At 45.1% G+C, this 23,243-nt stretch overlaps 1 protein-coding gene across 3 annotated transcripts in view; it reads left to right on the top strand.

The window, feature by feature from the left end:
- Positions 1-23,243, top strand: part of RUBCNL (rubicon like autophagy enhancer) — a 43,994-nt gene that overhangs the window by 5,683 nt on the left and 15,068 nt on the right. The window contains exons 1-7 of one of the 3 annotated variants that reach the window (XM_008259984.4): positions 10,660-10,787; positions 13,769-14,424; positions 18,098-18,183; positions 18,797-19,004; positions 20,767-20,868; positions 21,340-21,400; positions 22,104-22,236. In XM_008259984.4, the coding sequence (XP_008258206.2) occupies positions 13,896-14,424; positions 18,098-18,183; positions 18,797-19,004; positions 20,767-20,868; positions 21,340-21,400; positions 22,104-22,236 (1,119 nt within the window). In that variant the 5' untranslated portion in view covers positions 10,660-10,787; positions 13,769-13,895. Of the gene's footprint in view, positions 1-10,659; positions 10,788-13,768; positions 14,425-18,097; positions 18,184-18,796; positions 19,005-20,766; positions 20,869-21,339; positions 21,401-22,103; positions 22,237-23,243 lie in introns of those variants that run through there. The other 2 variants (XM_008259985.4, XM_008259983.4) reach the window with 2 other exon arrangements.

Genomic DNA, 23,243 nt, shown 5'->3' with positions numbered 1-23,243 from the left:
ACAGGTATATGCCACCATGACCACAGATGTTTTTAGAATGTTTTTTCCACCTCAAAAAAAAAAAAAAAAAAAACAACACCTGGTGCCCTTTAGCTGTTCTCATTCCTCTATCCCCGCTCTAAATAACCACTAATCTTTCTGTCTCTGAGAATTAGAATTAGTTTTCCAGGATATTGCTTATAAATACTTATAAATATAGAATATCTTGTGTCTGGCTTCTTTTGTTTCATGCATTGTTTTTAGTGCTAACTTATGTGTAGCATGAGTGAGCCCTTCATTTCTATTTATGGCTAAATAGCGTCCCCTGTATGAAGACAACATTTAAATTATTTCCATGTTTTGTCTCTTATAAATAGTGCTGTTATAAACATTTGCATACAAAGTTTTCTTTAAATTGATTTACTTATTTTTAATTTGAAAGACAGAGATAAAGGTCTTCTATCCATTGGTTAACTCCCCAGATTCCCGTGACAGCCAGGGCTGGGCCAGCTTGAAGCCAGAAGCCAGGCACTCAGTACAGGTCATACCCATGGGTGGCAGAGACCCAAGTACTTGAGTCATCACCTACTGCCTCCCAGGTATGCATTAGCAGGAAGCTGGAATCGGAAGCAGAGCCAAGACTTGAACTTGGGAACTGTGATATGGGATGAGGGTATCCCAAGTGGCATCTTATCTGCTGGATCACATTCCAGCATTTTTAAAATATATTTATTTTGGTGTCGGCGCTGTGGCAGGTAAAGCCGCTGCCTGCAGTGCCAGCATCCCATATGGGTGCTGGTTCGTGTCCCAGCTGCTCCACTTCCAATCCAGCTCTCTGCTATGGCCTGGGAAAGCAGTAGAAGATAGCCCAAGTCCTTGGGCCCCTGCACCCATGTGGGAGACCAGGAAGAAGCTCCTGGCTCCTGGCTTCGGATTGGTGCAGCCCTGGCCATTGCAGCCATCTGAGGAGTGAACCAGCAGATGGAAGACCTCTCTCTCTCTCTCTCTCTCTCTGCCTCTCCTTCTCTCTGTGTGTAACTCTGACTTTCAAATAAATAAATCTTTAAAAAAAAATTGTTTTTGTGTATAAGCTTTATGTAAACATAGAGTCTCATTTGGCATAGTATATATGCCCAGGAGTGGAATTACTAAGACAAGTAGTCATTCTATGTTTAGCCATTTGAGAAATTTCCAGATCATTTTGTTTCATTTTGCACATACATGGAAGTATAACCATCTTTCAAGTGCAGGTACTACCCTTACTTTGGGTAAATCTGTGTGTTAATAGTTGTTTCTCAAAGTCTTACTTGGTTTTCTTATGATCTTCATGTATAATTTTATTTTTGTTTGTTCATTATTGTTTTTATGTATAAGATTCTTAAATAGAACAATAATTGAGCAGTGATCTCCAAAGTATAGAGTACAAGAAGATTCATTGGAAAGCAAGAAAAAAATGTTTTTTTCATGTATGCTTTATAGTTGTGTATGGTGGCCCCTAGTTGTACATGTGTAAGATTTATAAATAAATATTCTTGGAGGTGTATGTGAAAAAATATTTCTTACACAAAGGCAGGCGGAAGGAAGGTGGACTCATAGAATCTTGGGGATAACTGTTTTAGAGACATGAAATAAAATATAGCTATGTAGTTCTTAATTCAAGTTTTTTGAGATGTCTGGTGGGAAAATTCTTAGTTACTTTGCTAATAAAGTTGAAAATATCCTGCTAGTGTTAACCCTCATGGAACATGTGCATATCAGTGGAAAAGAGTTTGGATCAGCTGTCAGGCCTGATTTTGTCCTACTTCTGCTGATGAGTAATGATGAAACTTTGGCAAGTCCCTTAGTGGTGACTTAGTTCTCAAATTGACATGGTGACACCTGAAATACTGCAGCTCACCACTGTGCAGAGTGAGAGTGGTAAACATGAGCTGTGCAGCCATCAGAGGAAGTTAATCATCCGTGCGTCCTGGGCAATCCCGTAGTTCTCGTAGGTGAGGTATCTAGTGGTCCCTAATCTTTCCCTTTGTTTGGTCTTCCTCTTCTTCCCCTGCCTACTTGTTTCTCTTTATTGCTTTCTGTGCTTCCTCCGTGTTCCTGTGAAGACAAACCTTCAAAGTTTAGGGTCTCTGCCGAAGGCTAAGTTGGTTGGAGAGGAGTCCATGTGCCCTCTGTGAAACGGCACTGTTTCCTTCTGCTGCTTTTGGTGCAACGCGGTGTTTAGTGCCTGTTGCGGTGCAGGTGCTGCAGTGTGAGAATCCAGGTTCACACGGATTCTGGCTGCTATGGTGGAAGTGGGGGAGTCACGTCAGTGCTCTTCCTCATGGCTAATGTTGGATATGTAATGGTTTTAGAGACGGTGGGCATCCTTGGGGATGTGAATCTTTGCTTAAAGTCAAAGTGTGAAGGGAAGTGGATCCAAAGAGAGACAGGAAGAGGTTGTGGGCAACCATGTCAATCAACCAACTCACGTGCCTTGGTTAAAGATTTACTCATTCTCTGTCCCCTTGTATTTGTTTATGACTGGGTGTGTTACCAACATTCCATAAAATGGAACCAAGCTCAACATCTGGTTTGTGATTTTTTTTTTTTAACTTTTATTTAATGAATATAAGTTTCCAAAGTACGAATGATGGATTACAATGGCTTCCCCCCCATACCGTCCCTCCCACCCACAACCCTCCCCTTTCCCACTCCCTCTCCCCTTCCATTCACATCAAGATTCATTTTCGATTATCTTAATATACAGAAGATCAGCTTAGTATACATTAAGTAAGGATTTCAACAGTTTGCTCCCACACAGAAACATAAAGTGAAAAATAATAGATGATTTTTTTTAATGATGATGAAATCAGATCAGACCTATTGTCATGTTTAATCCCAGTGAGAGTCAAGTTGGGAGTTGATAGTTTCTTTTCTTTTCTTTTCTTTTTTTTTTTTTTTTTTTTTTTTTACAGAGGATCAGTTTAGTATGCATTAAGTAAAGATTTCAACAGTTTGCACCCCCATAGAAACACAAAGTGAAATATATTGTTTGAGTACTCGTTATAACATTAAATCTCAATGCACAGCACATTAAGGACAGAGATCCTACATGAGGAGTAAGTGCACAGTGACTCCTGTTGTTGACTTTACCAATTGACACTCCTGTCTATGGCATCAGTAATCTCCCTATGCTCCAGTCATGAGTTTCCAAGGCTATGGAAGCCCTCTGAGTTCTCCGATTCTTATCTTGTTTAGACAAGGTCATAGTCAAAGTGGAGGTTCTCTCCTCCCTTCAGAGAAAGGTACCTCCTTCTTTGAAGACCTGTTCTTTCCACTGAGATCTCACTCACAGAGATCTTTTGCCAGAGTGTCTTGGCTTTCCATGCCTGAAATACTCTCATGGGCTTTTCAGCCAGATCCGAATGCCTTTAGGGCTGATTCTGAGGCCAGAGTGCTATTTAGGACATCTGCCATTCTATGAGTCTGCTGAGTATCTCACTTCCCATGTTGGATCACTCTCCCCTTTATTTATTCTTTCGGTTAGTGTTAGCAGGTACTAGACTTGCTTATGTGCTCCCTTTGACTCTTAGTCCTTTCATTATGATCAATTGTGAACTGAAATTGATCACTTGGACTAGTAGATGGCATTGGTACATGCCACCTTGATGGGATTAAATTGGAGTCCCCTGGTATGTTTCTAACTCTACCATTTGGGGCAAGTCAGCTTGAGCATGTCCCAAATTATATATCTCTTCCCTCTCTTATTCCTACTCTTATGTTTAACAGGGATTACATTTCAGTTAAATTTCAACACTTAAGAATAACTGTGTATTAATTACAGAATTAAACCAGTCATATTAAGTAGAACAGACAAAAAAAATACGAAGAGGGATAATGTATTAAGTTGTTCATTAACAGTCAGGGCTATGCTGATCAAGTCACCGTTTCTCATAGTGTCCATTTCACTTCAACAGGTTTCCTTTTTGGTGTTCAGTCAGTTGTCACCGATCAGGGAGAACATATGGTATTTGTCCCTTTGGGACTGGCTTAATTCACTCAGCATGATGTGTTCCAGATTCCTCCATTTTGTTGCAAATGACTGGATTTCGTTGTTTCTTACTGCGGTATAGTATTCTAAAGAGTACATATCCCATGATTTCTTTATCCAGTCTACCGTTGATGGGCATTTAGGTTGGTTCCAGGTCTTAGCTATTGTGAATTGAGCTGCAATAAACATTAGGCTGCAGACCGCTTTTTTGTTTGCCAATTTAAATTCCTTTGGGTAAATTCCAAGGAGTGGGATGGCTGGGTCGAACGGTAGGGTTATCTTCAGGTTTCTGAGGGATCTCCAGACTGACTTCCATAGTGGCTTGACCAGTTTGCATTCCCACCAACAGTGGGTTAGTGTCCCTTTTTCCCCACATCCTCGCCAGCATCTGTTGTTGGTAGATTTCTGAATGTGAGCCATTCTAACCGGGATGAGGTGGAACCTCATTGTGGTTTTGATTTGCATTTCCCTGATTGCTAATGACCTTGAACATTTTTTCATGTGCCTGTTGGCCATTTGGATTTCCTCTTTTGAAAAATGTCTATTGAGGTCCTTGGCCCATCTCTTAAGTGGGTTGTTGGTTTTGTTTTTGTGGAGTTTCTTGATCTCTTTGTAGATTCTGGTTATTAACCCTTTATCTGTTGCATAGTTTGCAAATATTTTTTCCCATTCTGACGGTTGTCTCTTCACTCTCCTGACTGTTTCTTTTGCAGTACAGAAACTTCTCAATTTGATGCAATCCCAATAGTTAATTTTGGCTTTGACTGCCTGTGCCTCCCGGGTCTTTTCCAGAAACTCTTTGCCTGTGCCAATATTTTGAAGGGTTTCTCCAATGTTCTCTAGTAACCTGATGGTGTCAGGTCGTAGATTTAGGTCTTTAATCCATGTTGAGTGGATTTTTGTGTAAGGTGTAAGGTAGGGGTCTTGCTTCATGATTCTGCACGTGGAAATCTTCTAATATTCTTTATTCTAAGCAATGCTTTGTAGACATCTTAGGTTGTGGTCTCTAATTTCTTCTAAAAGATGACATCTATTCCTGACTTCTTTTCTTGGGTAACAGAAATAGCCAACATATCCCTCTTGGGTCTTCTTGATTAGTGTGCTCATTCTTTCATTTAGCTGCTCAAAGAATACATTCATTGAGCACCTGTTATTGAAAGTGTTCTAGGTGCTGGCCGACGCCGTGGCTCACTAGGCTAATCCTCCACCTTGCGGCACTGGCACACCGGGTTTTAGTCCCAGTCGGGGCACCGGATTCTGTCTCGGTTGCCCCTCTTCCAGGCCAGCTCTCTGCTGTGGCCCAGGAGTGCAGTGGAGGATGGCCCAAGTGCTTGGGCCCTGCACCCCATGGGAGACCAGGAGAAGCACCTGGCTCCTGGCTTCCGATCAGCACAGTGCGCCGGCCACAGCGCACTGGCCGTGGCAGCCATTGGAGGGTGAACCAACGGCAAAGGAAGACCTTTCTCTCTGTCTCTCTCTCTCACTGTCCACTCTGCCTGTCAAAAAAAAAAAAAAAAAAAGTGTTCTAGGTGCTTGGAATAACCTATTCTTCCAAAAATTGCTCCCATAGATGTCACATCCTAGTCGCCGTTGAGGTTAAATAAAATGGAGATTGGTAGGAAGGAGAGAGATGGAGCCGGGAGGGTAGGTAAGAACTGTTGGGGAAGGGCAATTGCCCTTTTTATAGGGTGACCACAGAGGCCTCCCTGGAAAGGTAATGTTTAAGATGAATCTTAACTCTGATGCCCCCAGTTACGTGCAGAATGGATAGCAGTGCCAGGACAGGGATGATCCTAAGCCCCAAATCCAATATGCTTATGCTTGTTCACAGAGTCCTTTAAAGATTTACTTATTTATTTGAAAGGCAGTGACAGAGAGGCAAAGCAGAGAGAGAGAAGGGAGAGAAGTCTTCCATCCCCTGGTTCACTCCCCAAATGACGGCAATAGCCAGAGCTGAGCCGATCCGAAGCCAGGAGGCAGGAGCTTCTTCTAGGTCTCCCACGTGAGTGCAGGGCCCAAGGACTTGGGCCATCTTCCACTGCTTTCCCAGGCCATAGCAGAAGAGCACCTGGGACTTGAACCAGTGCCCATATGGGATGCCGGTGCTGCGGCAGCAGTTTTACCCACACACCACAGTGCCGGCCCCTGCAGAGTACTACTTTTAAGACTGTTAGGCACAGTAGATGCTGAGGTTGCTCTGGCTGCTTGTAGTCTGAAAGACTCTGTGAGGTCACTGTAGAGGTCATAGTGGCTCCTACCCAGCTGAGAAATCTGTCCCTCTGCGCAGTGGATGGTGTGGCTCTGAAGTGGCTGTAGTGATTCTGCCATTTTCTGTGGGGCCACTGACTGACAGAGTCAGAATGACTTGGCTGGGGGAGGCCCAGGGTCTCTCCTTTGTCTAGGACTTAGCTGTCACACTCATATTAACTAGTAACCTGGCCTGTACTCACCTTTGATCCCGGTAGGAAAATCTCAGTAGGAATGATGCTAAGCTTTGAGCCTTGATTTCCCTTCTTCTAAAATCCTTTTGGAAATTGGTTTTCTCTTGTGCTCCAGCATATAAAGGACCTCATTTATGCTGGCAGGAAGTATGTTGAAAACATGCTAAGCATTGCTTCAATCCACAGTACCTGCTGTCAGTCCCTGAAATGTATGAATGTGTGTGTCTGTTCACCATCTCCCCTCCCCCAGAAAATAGGCTTAATTTGGTTACCACTGTTATGTTACCCCAGTTCTTCCAAACAAAAACAATGCCAGGTGTATGGTAGAACCTCAATCAATATTTTTAGCTGGATAACTAACAGCAGTACGGCGGTAAGCTACATACTCAGCAACTGTATGATGGGAACTACTTACCCTAAACATTAGAAAAGAAAATGTGGCCCTCCTGTCACTAGGGCCTCTCTTCTGTGTCTCTCCACTTCCCAAAGAAACTCATGGTCCCTAATGAGTGCTCAGCCTGACTTCCTATCGTCTCTCTGCCACTGTCCCCAGCTGTGACCTGAGATACAGTTTGGAATTTCTGGGGATCTATCGCAGCTCTGAAATGTTATGGTTTGGTAACTCGGCAAAGCCAGAGCCTGCTGGTTATTTTATGAAGCGGCCTTACCTTTCTAGAAGGAAGTGGGGCAACCACCTGCTTCTAAAAACTGCTTTCTATAAGGAAGTTTGTTTTCTCTCGATGTACTTAGATCGATTCCCATCCATGGGAAGTTCACAAATAGTGTATTTCTCTTTCAGCTGTTGACTTTAATCTGTTTATAAAAACTCTGGATCACAATTATTTATCACTTAAGGGTGTATATTTTACATGTGATTTTTTTTAAAGATTTACTTATTTATCTGAAAGTCAGAGTTACACAGAGAAAGGAGAGGCAGAAAGAGAGGGAGAAAGGTCTTCCATCCGCTGATTCACTCCCCAATTGGCTGCAGTGGCTGGAGCTGCGCCAATCCAAAGCCAGGAGCCAGAAGCTTCCTTGGGGTCTTCCCAAGCGGGTGCAGGGGCCAAAGGACTTGGGCCATCTTCTACTGCTTTCTCAGGCCACAGCAAAGAGCTGGTTCGGAAGCAGAGCAGCCAAGACTCGAACCAGCGCCCAAATGGGATGTTGGCACTGCAGGCGGTGGCTTTACCTGCTACACCACAGTGCCGGCTCCATACATATGATTTTTATATCTATAAATATATCCCCTCCACAAACACAAAAGATGTGGTATGTAGAAAATTAGAATAAACCATGACTTACTTCTGTAACTTTATTCTGTTGGAAATAGTTTATCATGAACTCAGACTATGGACTCAGCCTAAGGTTAGAACTAGTAAGGGAAAGGAACTAGTAGAAGAAAGTCAGAAAAAAAAAAAAAGACATGAACAAAGATGTTCATTGGTGCATATTTTATAAAAACAAAAATTTGCAATAATTTTTCATCAATAGCATCTGGCTAAGGAAGGTGTGCTGTATTTATACTACAGAGATTGGTAAGAGGAAGGGTGTTTGGTGTAGCAGTTAATATGCTGCTTGGAATGCCCACATTGCATGTCAGAGTCCCTGCATTTGAGTTCAATTCTTCTCCCAATTCTAGCTTCCTGCCTAGGAGGTAGCAAGCAGTGACTCAAGTACATGGGTCCCTGCCACCTATATGGAAGACCTAGATGGAGATCTGGGATCCTGGCTTCTCCCTGGCCCAGCCCTGGTTGTTGTAGGCATCTGGGGAGTAAACCAGAAGATGGAAGATCTATGTCACTATCTCTGCTTTTCAATTAAATAAATAATAAAAATTTTGAAAAAATAAATAGGTAAGAAATAATAGACATAATGTTGAGAGCAAAAGAAGTTATAGAGGGCCAGCGCCATGGCTGCTCACTAGGCTAATCCTCCGCCTGCGTCGCCGGCACCCCGGGTTCTAGTCCCGGTCGGGGCGTTGGATTCTGTCCCGGTTGCTCCTCTTCCTGTCCAGCTCTCTGCTGTGGCCCGGGAGTGCAGTGGAGGATGGCCCAAGTGCTTGGGCCCTGCACTCGCATGGGAGACCAGGAGAAGCACCTGGCTCCTGGCTTCGGATCAGCGCGGTGCACTGGCTGCAGCATGCCAGCCGCAGCGGCCATTGGAGGGTGAACCAACGGCAAAGGAAGACCTTCCTCTCTGTGTCTCTCTCTCACTGTCCACTCTGCCTGTCAAAAAAAAAAAAAAAAAAAAAAAAAGGGAAGAAGTTATAGAGTATGTACACCATGATCCCATGTATGTGTGTAAAACAGAAAACAAAACATATCTTCTGACCCAACATATGGATTAACCAGGTCTGGAAGCGATAAAATGGTTAGCAACATCATTTCAAGAGTGAATTTGGAATGGTGGGGCTCAATGTGAGGGGTGCTCCTCAATTGTCACTCCAGGCTTCCATGTTTGAATCGCTTTATCAAAGTCATAGTCATTGCTTTGTTTTGTGGTTATAAAATCCAAAGTTATTGGAGAGGAAAAGGTATGCAACAAGGAGAACTTGGAACACAAGGGGGTGTTTGAGGGCTGCAGAGGCAGATGAAGCACTTTGCAGTGGAAAGTTCTGGCAGTTGACACAGGTATGTCCTGTGATATACCGTGAGTTGTGATTTGGGGCTTGTATTTAGATATACACATGAGTGTGCACACACACTCACACTCACACTCACACAAGGGGTCTTCAAAAATTTCATGTAAAATATATATTATGAAAAGAAACTATTACTATTACTTTGTCTTTTAATTTCCACAATTTTTTTTTTTTTAATTTGAGGGTCAGAGAGAGGGAGACAGATGGTGAGATCTCCCATCTGTTGGTTCACTCCCCAAATGTCCACAGTGTCTGAGCCTGGGCCAGGTCAAATCTAGGAACTTGGAACTCAATGCCAGTCTCCCACACGGATGGTAGAACCCCCCCAAATACTTAAACCATTACACGTTTCTCCCAGGGTTTGAATTAGCAGGAAGCTGGAATCTGGACTCAAACCTAGGTACTGCAGTATGGGAAGTAAGAATCTTAATTGTTAGGCCAAACACTCGTCCCTCCATAAACTTCATGTATATATATGTATATGTATATATATGTATGTATATATATGTATGTATATATATTTTTGTATTATATATATATAATACAAAAGATGTGTGGGACATATACACAGAGAGAGTCATGTATTGCTCAGTGATGGGAATTTGTCCTGAGAACTGAGTCATTGGTGATTTCATCATTATGCAACCATCACAGAGTGCACTTACACTAAGATGGTGACGTCACGAGGCAATATAATCTTACAGGGACTCTGTTGTATGTAGGGTGTGCCATTGACCAAAATGTTGCTATGTGGTGCATGGCTGTTTATATAATCTTCATCTGTATCCCTCCCAAAGGTGTCACCTGGAAGAGAGGACTTTTAAGAACAATTTTTCTATGTACCTTTTTTGGGTTTATTTGAACTTGTATCTTATTATAAACATTGGGTGAGAAATTTCATATGTTTAGGAAACATGAACTCACCTCTATGCCTGTATGAATAATACTGACCTAGGAATAGAACAGCTGTATCTGTCACAGAAATCTGGTTCACTCCCCAAATGGCCACAACAGCCAGGGCTGGGCCAGGTCAAAGCCAGGAGCCGGGAGCCTCATGTGGGTCTCCCATGTAGAGGGCAGGGGCCCAAACACTTGGGCCATCTTCTGTTGCTTTCCCCAGGCCATTAGCAGGGAAGCAGGATTGGACACGAACCAGTACCCATGTGGGATGCCCGTGTCGTAGGCTGTGGTTTTACTGGCTGCATTACAACACCTGCCCCCATAGAAATCTTTAAGTAGCTCTTGACTTTATGCCTGCTTTGTCGATTTACTCAGAAACGTTGATTGAATTTCCACGTGCTACTCCAGATAAGGGGGATGCAGCCAGGCCACTGCCCCCAGGAAGCTCATGGTCGGGCGCAGGTGGGGAGCGCTGACATTTCAGGAAGTGAGATAAAAACTACACAGGGTGCTGTGATGGAGCGTGAGTGGGGAACCACCTCAAGAGAAGTCATTAGGAAAGTTCTTTGAGGAAGTAATTCATCAACCAGAGCGCGTGTGACAGGAAAGAGTCAGAGGTGTGCTCGTTTTGGGGAAGAGCAGACAGAGGGGATCTAGAAAAGCACTCCCGGGGTGAGAAAGAGCTTGCAGGGTTCAAGAGCCGGCTGTGTGGCTGTGTGGCTGCAGCTCGGAGGCTGAATGAAGACAGGCAGAGAGGTCTGCAGGGGGCAGGAGCATGTCAGGCCCTAGGGACAAGGTAAGGCATTCGGATTCTATTCCGGATTTGAGGCGAGAAGCCGTTGGGGGGATTGCTATTAGCAGGGGACTGGTGTGATCTCATTTAGGCTTATAAAAGATCTCTCTGAAATTCCTGTTGATTGTGGAGGCAGGGCTGCCACTGGGGAGTGATGGTTGGGTGTTCAGGTGGGAGAAAATGGTGACTTAGACTAAGGTGCTGGCTGTAGCTGTGGATTTGAGGATGGGATAAAGGTGGAGAGCTATGGAAAGATAGCAGATGTGTTTCTGGAGATGGGAGAAACAAGAGAGGAGCAGGTTTGGGAGGAGATCGGGCTCTTTTCTGTGTTTCACATCGGAATGCCCTTTGAACCGATGTCAAATAGAAAGTAGGATAATGGTATCCTTGAGTTCAGGGGGAGGTCAGGAGTCCAGATATGCATTTGGGAGTTGCCTACACACATAATGATGGTATTTAGAGCTCTGGAATTGGCTCCACAGAGTCTCATAGTCAGCACTGTGCACATGTTTTGAAACCCTTCATAAATGGCTGAACCTGCCTAGATAGAGGGCTTCTATTTCTAGATTTCCCGGTGCTGGGCTCCCTCGCCTTTGAGGGTTGTTCCTCTGTTCCAGAAAGGAGAATAGTAAAAAGAAACATTTGCTGAACCTGTAGTTTTAATGACAAAAGGGCTTCTCATTTGCATAGCACTTGACATTTTAATTATCACCTTATTGACTAAAGCAAAAACCAAGCCTAAAGTGAGTGAATGGGGGGTGGATATTCAGAGTATCAGCTAAGGCACTGGTTAAGGTGACTGTATCCCGTACTGGAGTACCTAAGCTCAAGTCTGCTCCTCATTCCAGCTTCCTGTCAGTGTAGACCCTGGGAGGCAGCAGATGGTGGCTCAAGTACTTGGGTCCCTGCTACGCACATAGAGCCCTGTACTGAGTTCCTGGCTCCTGGCCTAAGCCCTGGCCTTATCGCAGTCATTGTGGGCATTTGAGAAGTGAGCCAGTGAATGAGAGCTCTGTTCTCTGTCTCTGCCCTCAAATAAACAATTTTTTTTTTTTTACAAAGCAAGTGAACCACCTTAAAGATGAGTCTAGATTCATAGTGTATTCTTCAACTATTATAAATTAATAATATGAATTGCTATTTCAATATAAATATTATATAAGCCAATGTAAGTTACATGAAATGCGGTACTGCTGGTCAAGCCACTTGCCTACTTTGTGAAAATGCTAATACAAACTAAATAAAAATTTTAAATGGACGAACATGCATCTTTGCTTCCAGATAGTAGTCCTACTTTGGATTTAACATTTAATTTAATTTTTTAAAAGATTTTATTTATTTGAAAGTCAGAGTTACACAGAAAGAGAGAATGAGAGGCAGAGAGAGAGAGAGAGAGAGAGGTCTTCCATCTGCCAGTTCACTCCCCAGGTGGCTGCAACAGCCGGAGCTGCACCGATCCGAAGCCAGGAGCCAGGAGCTTCCTCTGGGTCTCCCACGCGGGTGCAGGGGCCCAAGGACTTGAGCCATCTTCTACTGCTTTCCCAGGTCATAGCAGAGAGCTGGACTGGAATTAGAGCAGCCAGGTCTCGAACCAGCACCCATACAGGATGCTGGCACTGCAGATGGCAGCCTCACTCGTTATGCCACAGCGCCGGCCCCCAACATTTAATTTTGTTGGAATGATTTTGATATTTGGATGTTTTATATTTTTTTAAAGATTTAATTTATTTGAAAGAGTTATAGAGAGAGGTAGAGGCAGAGAGAGAGGTCTTCCATCCGCTGATTCATTCCCCAGATGGCCACAATGGCCAGAGCTGTGCCAATCCGAAGCCAGGAGCCAAGAGCCAGAAGCTTTTTCTGGGTCTCCCACGAGGGTGCAGGGGCCCAAGGACCTGGGACATCTTCTACTGCTTTCCCAGGCCACAGCAGAGAGCTGGATCAGAAGAGGAGCAGCCGGGACTAGAACCGGCGCCCATATGGGATGCTGGTGCTTCAGGCCAGGGCTTTAACTGGCTGCACCTCAACACCAGCCCCAGATGTTTTATATTTTATGTGATTTATTAGTTAGGATGCCGGCACTGCAGGCGGTGGTTTTACTTGCTACGCCACAGCGCCGACCCCTGTAGCTGATTTATTTTTTTGACTCAAATCAGCTAAATTTACTGTGCTGTACAGAGCAAAATACAAACTTTTCCTTTTTTTTCTGTTTTCTGTCTCCCCCCAGTAATTTGCAGTCTAAAATATGATTAATCCCTTATCTATCTTTTAAAAATATTATTTATTTGTTGACTTTCATTTTTATTAGAAAGGCAGAAAGAGGGGCAGAGAGAGAGAGAGAGAGAGAGATCTCTCATCTGCTGGTTTATCCCTCAAATGCCTGCAAAAGCCAGGGCTGGGTCAGGCCAAAGTCAGGAACTCAGTCCAGGTCTCTAAAGTGGGTGGCAGGGACCCAAGTACTTGAGCCATCATCCGCTGCCTCCCAGGGTGTAGGCTATCAAGAAGCTTGACAGGAAGTGGAGGAGCCTAGACTCAAACCAGCTACTCTAATATGGCATGCACAAGTCCCAAGTGCAACTGAACAACTGTGTCAAATGCCCACCCTTATCTTTAAAAAAAGTTGTAACTTTTTAAAGTATTTATTATCAGACGTATAAAACTTGTACATATGTATGGAGTACTGTGTGGTGTTTCAATACATGCATATACTGAGTGCTGACCAATCAGGGTAAATATATATATATATATATATGTGTGTGTGTGTGTGTGTGTGTGTGTGTGTGTATCTCAAACATTCGGCATTCCTTTGTGATGAAAACATCTGAAATCCTGTCTTCTAGTTTATTTTTATTTTATAGAGAAATATAAAGTACATTACCTTTGCTGATAGTCACCCTGCTGTGCAATAAAACCCTAGAACTTCTTACGCCTGTCTTGCTGTAACCTTGGACCCATTATTTATCTTGAATGACTTTTGCTCCTTGCAGGGAATTTCTTCAGACCTTTGGCTGGCCATGTGGCAAGTTCAAGTTCCTCATCAAGTAGTGCTACAGCCCCCAGAGAACTCCTCCCGTCAGTCCTGACCGCTCTCACCGCAGCCCCGAGCCTGGCAAGATGGTGTCCCAGTCCTCAGGCCAGCAGGATGCCCCTGTGGACGCCTGGGAAGGGATCGGCGGAGCCTCCAGCGACGCTGATGCTTCCCCCAGCCTCCTGGGCGCCGAGCAGCCCCACTGCCAGTTAGATGTCAGGTTCACGAGGCACAGGGCGGCCTGGATTAACCCCCAGTGTGTGCGGCAGCAGCTGCAGGACTCGCCTTCCCAGGTGCCGGCGGTGGGGAACAGCGCCAGCCACGCGGCGGCAGATGCTGCCCCTCCCTCGGACCCGTCGCCGCCGCCCCTCGGGGGCGCCCCTGAAGAGACAACGTTTTCTGAGGACGCTGCAGACTCCACAGGCAGTGCCTCTGCCCGTGGCTCAGGCATGAAGAGCGGCGGCTTCTCTTGGACTGAAGAACGGGTGGCTCCCCCAGGGTGTTCTCGTCATGCGTCTTTCCCGACGAGTTCTAGGATTTTGGCCACGTCTGCGTGTCCCGAGGTTGACCGTGCGTTGTTGGAGCCTTTGCAACTGACAGTTTCTGCTGCTGAAGGTAGTGCTGGTTCGAAGACTTTCCTCATTTCTGTCTGTCCACACACTCGGCTTCCCCTCCATCTAAAGCCTGCCTTAATGTCTTCTCTAAGAGAAAAAATAATTCACAGATCTCTTCTTTCACCAGAAGTCTGTACTAGCTGCCTTAATAGTATCATCAGCCCAGACACCGGGCTGGACACAGCAGGGGAAGCCAAGAATTTGCTCACTTCTTAGGCTGCAGGGAAATGTTATTAGTATGGCTGCTGATCGACGCCTTGTGCCCGCTTTGGTCTGGTGTGTGCCTTCAGGGACTTAACAGTCAGTTCAGCTCTCTGCAAGGGGGACCATGCGGAGCCCTCTCCATTCAGGATGGGTGATGGAAGGTGTGTCCCCATGGCTTGAAGGGGTTCCAGTTCACACCTCTACCTGCATGGGCAATGAGCTCGCCTCATCTGTTGTGTATGCCTATGCAGAGGGTGATGAGAAGACAAGATTTAAAAACAACACCTGTGATTTCCCCCCAATGACTATATAAAATTCCTAAAATAAGATAATGCACGCAAAGTGCCTGCCACTCAAGAATTCTGCTGTTTGTGGTGTGCTTAAGTATTTATTATATTCATGCTTTCAATTGTTTATGTCTGAACTCTAGTTCAGTCCAGGTTTTTCTTTGAAAACATAAATTTTAGAAGCTGCCCATATATATTTCTACATATTTATTTATTTAAAAGGCAGAGTTACAGAGGTAGAGGCAGAGAGAGAGGTCTTCCAGCTGCTGGTTCACTCCCCAGATGGCCGCAACGGCCAGAGCTGCACCAATCTGAAGTCAAGAGCCGGGAGCTTCTTCGGGGTCTCCCACGCAGGTGCAGGGGTCCAAGGACTTGGGCCATCTTCTACTGATTTCCCAGGCCACAGCAGAGAGCTGGATCAGAAGTGGGGCAGCTGGGACTCGAACCAGTGCCCTCATGGGATGCTGGCACCACAGGCGGTGGCCTCACTTACTACTCTACAGCGCCGGCCCCTTTTTATTTCTTGTTAACAGGAATCCATCTTTCCTTATGACGCAGATTTGGGGTTTATTTCAAGCATGGGAACTGTTTGAAAAATCAAAGATGGTAACAACATTTAATACGTTACTAATAGCTCAAGAAGAGCAGTCCTGGGCCAGTTTTTTGATGTGCTAATTTTTAAAAAAGATTTATTTATTTATTTGAAGGTCAGAGTTACAGAGAGAGAAGAGACACTCTCTCACAAACACATGCACGTGCGCGCGCACACACACACACACAGAGTTCTTCCATCTGCTGGTTCACTCCTCCAAATGGCCTCAACAGCCAGGGCTGGGCCAGGCTGAAGCCAGGAGCCAAGAGCATCTTCCAGGTCTCCCATGCCGGTGCAGGGGCCCAAGCACTTGGGCCATCCTCTACTGCTTTTCCAGCCCACAGCAGAGAGCTGGATTGGAAGAGAGGCAACAGGGACTGGAACCAGCACCCATATGGCTTTTTTTTTGTTTGTTTTGACAGGCAGAGTGGACAGTGAGAGAGAGAGACAGAGAGAAAGGTCTTCCTTTTGCCGTTGGTTCACCCCCCAATGGCCACCGCGGCCGGCGCTCTGCAGCCGGTGCACTGCGCTGACCCGAAGCCAGGAGCCAGGTGTTTCTCCTGGTCTCCCATGTGAGTGCAGGGCCCAAGCACTTGGACCAATCTCCATTGCTCTCCCTGGCCACAGCAGAGAGCTGGCCTGGAAGAGGGGCAACCGGGACAGAATCCGGCGCCCCAACTGGGACTAGAACCCGGTGTGCCGGCGCCGCAAGGCGGAGGATTAGCCTAGTGAGCCGCGGCGCCGGCCCCATATGGCTTTAACCTCCTACATACTGGTCCCTCGATGGGTTAATTTTGAGATAAGAACCAGATTTGAGTAAAACCACACTCCTTACAGGCCTTTTTATCTATCTTCATTGACCTTCCTGGGTAGTTCTCAGGATAAAGTTAGTGGTTGCTGTGAGGTTGATCTGTTATTGGATTGTGCATCCCCCATCCCCCACTCCCCCGCCCCCACAAACAGTGACAAGTTACAAACTCACTGACTGAAAAGGATCTTTGAGCCTGGTCTGCCGGGCCACAAGTTTCTTGTTGATCCCTCTGCAGAAGGTGGCTGTGCAACTTAAAATAACCCTGTGCCTTTAACTTTCTCCCAAAACAAAAGCAAGGATTACAACCCCTTTTGTGCGAATACAGGCACTCCTAGAAATCCTTCTCAGGGCCTTTCACAGCCATCTGTGTCCTAAGAATATCTTTTACATTTAGTGAGGGGATTGATTCCGTGGGAGTAAGGAAGGGAAGTCCTGAGTGACCTGGCTCTTCCTTTCTTTGCTGTGGGGCAGGGATGGGGAGAGCAGGCGGTGGCTGGTCACATGTGGATTCCTCTGTGATTTTGCTGCATTTCAAATGGCAGCAGCAGGTTTTCCTTTCCTAGAAAATGTGGTAGGAGGAGAAAGACGATGTACGTGTTTCCTGAGGCTGTAGGAAGCAGTTCTACAGCTGCTTCTATTTGCAGAGGACCTACACGTTCCTAAGGCACTTTCACGTTCCTAGCCCCCCTTGATGTCCTACTAGGCAGTTACCCTGATCTGAGAGAGAAGAAGGTTCAGATGCAGAATAGCCTGTTCATGGAGAGCTGGACCTGGAATCTATTGCGACTTGACTGTGATTTTCTGATAAGCTTAGGATCCACAGATTAGGATCTGTGCGCCAACTCCTTCCTGCTGCCTCTTTTTATGAACAAAGTTTTGTTTTGTCTCTAGTTGGTGCTGCACTACTGTGGCAGATGGAGTAATTGCAATGGATGCTATACGAACTTCAGGCTCTACAATATTTACTGCCTAGTCGGCCAGCCCCAGCTGGTTTCTGAAGCTATGAGGACCAAAGTGTGCCGTGCATCCGCTGCTTTCTTGAACACGAGGCTCGGGATTCAAGTGAGCCTGCTTGCCTCTCTGCTGAGCCTTCTGAGAGCTGCACGTGCACCACGGCGTTTGCGACATTGTGTTCTAATGAGCAGACCCGGACAATTCAGCTCTTGTGGTGGCCATAGAAACTTTTGCATTAAATTCTGCACAAAGAGAAACCGCACAACAGAAACTGCTTGTTCTGATGGTGGTCGTTGCCACTAGTGGAGTGGCTTATGGGTGCAAGAAAATAGGAAGTCAGCAGAATATAGCTTCTGCAATTTCTTGTTTTTCACTGGAGGAAGATTGTTTCAAAGAAGCAGTACAAACATTTTCAGATGGGTTTGTTTCTGTGGACAGGAAGTTTGGGGTCACTCACAATGATTTGGAGAACTGATCCCATAATACTTATGGCCCTGCTTTTGCACTGGTCCTTCTCACTGTTCCCCATATCCTGTAGCTATTTCCCATGATCCTCTTCCTACCCATGATCCTCTTCTCTTCCTATTCCATTCCAATGGTTCTCCCAGTGACTCCACAGCCTCTCTGAGAAATAATCAGCAAGGCAGTATGTGCAGGACCTCACATCACAAGGGACTTTCTTTTTCTGTCATCCTTGTTTTGTCCAGAATTGTGTTAGGTTGTCTTTTATTGAACAGTATTTGAAAGCTGCTTCTTAGAATTGTTTTGTTTTCTTAGATAAACTTTGGACTTCCATTTCTCCATTTTTAATAACTTGCTACATTAGCAGGTGCTGTTCAAGTCAGTAGAAGAACCATTTCTTTGAATTCCTTCTCACCAGAGGCATTCATGCTGCCTGTTGATGTAGAAAAGGTAAATGTTAACATCGTCTCTTTTTTTTTTCTTAACTACAGGGTAAACCTCACCTTGATGAGGCATGAAAAATAGGTTTTGTTTCAGTATTTGATTTGTAGAGGCTGCTAGGCACGCTGCATTGAGAAGGGTTCCAGGGCAGGATCTGTGCTCAGCTGGAAGGTGTTCTGTGACCGATGAATGAGTCGGCCATTGGGCCACCATCCAGCTAGGGTTTTGTATCACCAGAGATTCTACCCAGTTGGCTGCTGGTGAGAGTGGACTAAATCTACGTCTCTGGATGATGTGGGCTGCAAGCAATGCAGTGGCCTACGAGGGGTCACCAAAGGACTCATGGGAAATGTGCATTATGAAAAAAAACTATGCATGGGTTTCACGTAAAATTTTAATTCTAAAATAAACTTATCTTTTGGTTTCCTCTTCCATTAATTTTTTTGGGAAGAACCTCATATCCTTGTGGAAAGTTCTGTTAAGTGAGCATTTATATTTATATGCATGAACACTATTGAACTCAGACTGGTTTTGGAGCTTATTGATGTTTCAAATCTAATATACTCTCCATGAAAAAAAATATTGATTATGCTTGTATTTCCATTGTTTTTTTTTCTTGCAGGAAAATGCCCACTTTTATGTGGCAGATGTGATTATATCAGCAATGGAGAAGATAAAGTATAACATCATGAGTCAACAGCAGGCAGAGAGCTGGATTGTCGAGGAAGCCGGTGCTTCGCTTGAGCACAGAGAGGCTGACCCTGAAGCAACAGCTCCTGACACGAGGGAAGAACCCAGCTCTTCCACTTCTTCAGACAGTGGCTATGAAGGCAAGTTGGGCACATATGAGAAAGCTTTATTTGATAATCTCCCACATCCATCTCCTTCTGTGTCAAAACTGTGTGTGTGTGTGTGTGTACTTGGTCTAAAACTTCTTAATTTTATTATTTATTTATTTATTTATTTGAAAGGCAGAGAGAGACAGACAGACAGACAGAAACAGATTTTCCATCCACTGGTTCATTCTCCACATGCCTGCAATAGCTGAGGCAGGGCTAGAGCTGAGGACAGGAGCCTACAATTCAACTTAAGAGCTTGCTCCCCGATGTGGGTAACAGAAATCCAGTTATGTGGCCGTTGCCTGTTGCTCCCCCGGGTGCACATTAGCAGGAACCTGGAGTCAGGAGCTACAGCCAGAAATTGAACCCAGGCACTGCAGTATGGAATACTGATATCATAACTGCTGTGTTAAATACCCGCTCCCTAAACCTTTTTGAGCAAACTATAAAATCGTCAACATTTCTGCCGTTTTTCTTCAAGATGGTTATGTTCCATCCAGTTGTGAGATCCTCTGTTTTGTGTTACATTTTATTACACTTTATCTTGCTTTTATCTCTCTCTCTCTTTTTTTTTTCCAGCAGTTTAAGTCTTCTTTCTTCCCTTGTTTTCTGTCACACAGCATTTTCCCAGCTCTTCACAGAGTCTCTTCCGTGTGGTTCTTTTTCATTCATTCAACAATGAGCCTGTGTTGTGATGGGTGCTGGGCAGGAGCAGAGCCCAGGAAGTGCTCCCTCCCTCCTGGAGCCTCTGCACAGGAGGGGTGCGCAACGAGGGGTGACTGGCAGAGCAGAGACAAGGGTCCAGTGGTCACCTGGTAGGAGCAGCTCCTCTCATTCTGGGCCAGGGAGTTCTTCCCTGAGGGCAGGGTATTTCTTAAGCTGACTGCTGAAATCAGGGTGTGCCACACATTCTTACCATTTTCTAAATGTGAGTCCTGCCTCCAGTCCTACTGTTTTCCTATATATTTGCTTCCTGGACAGTTTTAGTCACTAGACATCTTTAGTTCTTCCCTGCCAGTTGATGTCGCCCCAGGCTGTTGGCGGGCCTGCACCCCTCTTCTCAATGTTTGATCTGTATATGGCCAGGACCTGCTGAGCTTGACCATGGGTTGGACCCCAGGACCTATAACCTAAAGTGGCTAAAAGCACTCCATTTTCTCCGTCACTGGTGGATTCATGCCTGCAGCACACAAGTGGGCACAGTCGCCCTCCAGCTTAGCACATCTGAACTATTGTCTCCATCACTCCCTCACAACCCCCTTCCTTCCAAACCAAAGTAATGAAACTCAAAAGTAAAGATTGTTTTTCTATATTTGTACCTGCAAAAAATTTATTTCCCTAGAAGGCCACACTCCCAGGCTCTGGGCTGGCAGGGATTTGGGGGGAATGTTATTCAACCCTGTACAATATCTATGTTTCCTCGTACTCTTTGCTTTACTGTGAGCTAATGTTGTTTGTTATCCCATTCCATTAAAAAAAAAAAAAAACTTGGTAATAGGGAAAATTTTAAATATACCTAAATGTAGGTAGATAGATGATTATTATAAATTATATATTTATCAATCTGTTTTATTTAATCATAGAGGACATAAAAACAACACAATATCTTCTTGCAGTGTTTAATTCCTGAAGCTGGACTCTAGGATTCTTGTGGGGTAACTCCTCAGTCCTTTCTATTCCCTGATTTCACTGTAGGTTGTGCCGTGTCTCTTTCCTTCTTGCTGGAGAAAACTCCTTTCCCCTCTTTTTCCAGGCTGTGCTGTGTTGCAGGTCAGCCCAGTGCCTGAAACACCTGCTTTCTCTGATGTGGTGAAAGAGGCCTGCAAATGTGACTTTGATGACTTTGTTATTTTAGGTAAGATGTGGAAACTTGCTGGATGTGACCGACTTGCTCCCTGCCCCGTGCGCATACTTCCATGCATCACACACCATAGCTCATGATCGTGGCATTGGAGGAATCTTCTCCCAAGAGCAGAAGAGGCCCCTGATTAAAAATAATAGCACGTTGTTCTCATTTCAAATGTCTTGCTAGAGAATCTCTCATCTCATTTGTAGAATTGAATGAAAAACCAGATATTCAATTATGGTCTGATACCTGTTTGGCCTCTGAATTAAATTTTGGTGAAATGTCAGGTGAAATCCCATCTTTGTTCATTATCTGTAGTCTCATAATACAAACACAAAAGAAACCGAAGCATGAAGATACTGAATCATTGGTTCTTTCTGAGGTGCAGGGAGCTGTCTTTGTGTTCTTTTTCTAAACTTGACTGTGTTTCAATGGAACAGCCTGGAAGGCATCATTTCTCTTTCTTTTATCTTCCCACAGAACTTGGAGAGCTTAATGACATCATAGAAACCTGTGGATGTTCCTACAGCTCCTCTAGGAGGTATCTGTCTTCCAAGTACACCTGCTCGTGGACACCTAGGCGGTCTCTTCTGTGGCCCTGTGAACACTGCACCTCTGACATTCTTGGCCAAGTTCAGCCAGTTCCATTGATAGAGATTATCACCTGGAAAAGGAATGATCACCCCCAAAGTTTCTATGGCATATATGTCATATAAATGGCTTTTGTGTACACACTCATGGACAGGGCTGAACAACTGTTTAGATATATAAATGTACTTTTTTTTTGTCTATTTAAAATTTTATTTAAAGTATACAAACTTCCAGTACTTCATATATACAAACTTAGGAACAGAGTGATTCTTCCCATCCTACCCTCCCTCCCACCTGCACTCTCTCCTTTTGAACTCCAATTTATGGACATAGAAACCAAGGCATGTAAAAGATGTGTCTCAGGTCACAATGCTGTTAGAGTCAGAAGCAGGCCTTGAACTCGGGTCTCCTGGCTCCAACTCTAGTGCTCTTTTCACTATACCTCCAACTGTTAGTACCCGTAATAAATAAAAGGCTCTATTAACTGAGCATGGAGAACTTGGAGTGGACATCTGGTGTGCGAGGGAGGGTCTGACACAGTAGCAACCTCCTCTGACTTGGGGGGTGGGAAGAACAGTAGAACAGCCCAGGAAGACCCCAAACATACTTTTCATGAGTCTCCATGTCCAGTTTTTGCATCTCTTACATTTCAGCTTCACTTATGAGCCAGGCTTCAATTCTGCCGAACGGTTAGCCAAGGAGTTGTACCAAGTGTTCCGGAAGTGCTGGATGTTGTCGGTGGCTAATTATCAGCTTGCAGATTCCCTGAATGCAGCCGGCTCCATAGTAAGTCTCAAAAGAGCTTGAGTCTAAAATTGCTAATTTTGCCTGGCCCATTTAGCTCAAACTCATGTTTGCTCTATGGTCGCTGTGGGTTGGAGGAGACAACCCAAATGACAAAACTGGCAGGCAGAGAGTGCTGGTTATGGTCCCAGGGCTGTGCTAAGCAGTCCTCACTGTCATCCTCAGATGTATGCTGTTAGGTGGATGCCACTGGTATTTTTTTTTTTTTTTTTTAGATTTATTTATTTGAAAGTCAGAGTTACAGAGAGAGAGAGGAGAGGCAGAGAGAGAAAGAGAGGTCTTCCATCCGCTGGTTCACTCCTCAGATGGCCACAACGGCTGGAGCTGCGCCTATCCAAAGCAAGGAGCCAGGAGCTTCTCCTAGGTTTCCACGCGGGTGCAGGGGCCCAAGGAGTTGGGCCATCTCCCACTGCTTTCCCAGGCCATAGCATAGAGCTGGATTGGAAGTGGAGCAGCCGGGACTCGAGACAGTGCCCATATGGGATGCCGGCACTGCAGGTGATGGCTTTACCTGCTATGCCACAGCGCTGGCCCTGGTATTTTTATTTTAAAGTGGTGGACCCAAGCCCTCAGCAGGACGGGTCCATGTGGACTGCCTGACTTGAAATACACGCAGGTTCCCTTGTAGGCCATTCTGCTCTCTGAGAGCACGCAGTCTTTCTGTGACAACGAGAAAGGAAAAAAGCAGTCTGGAAGAGCAAGGAAGGGAGTGTTTGATTTTACCAGGGGAACATGGAAAGGCTGACTGGAAATCTCTAGACTTGAGCCAACTCTTGGGGTGGGCAGCACTGTAGCAGGTAGACGTAGGGGGCAGAATGACTCTGGCGCTGGATTGTTTGTGTGCGTGTGTGTGTCTAGGAGTGGGGGGGGGGTGTTGATCTTCATGGAAATAAGGCTTGAATGGTAGTTTCCGATTTGTAGAGGCTGTGGAATGCTAATTTGGTGAGTTTGGGTTTTAAATGAAAATAGGAAAGTGGTATGGATCAGAG

The sequence above is a fragment of the Oryctolagus cuniculus genome, chromosome 9, assembly GCF_964237555.1.
Source record: "Oryctolagus cuniculus chromosome 9, mOryCun1.1, whole genome shotgun sequence".
Lineage (NCBI taxonomy): Eukaryota > Metazoa > Chordata > Mammalia > Lagomorpha > Leporidae > Oryctolagus > Oryctolagus cuniculus.
The sequence above is the reverse complement of the archived record's forward strand: the minus strand, read 5'-3'. Positions and strand labels throughout refer to the sequence as shown.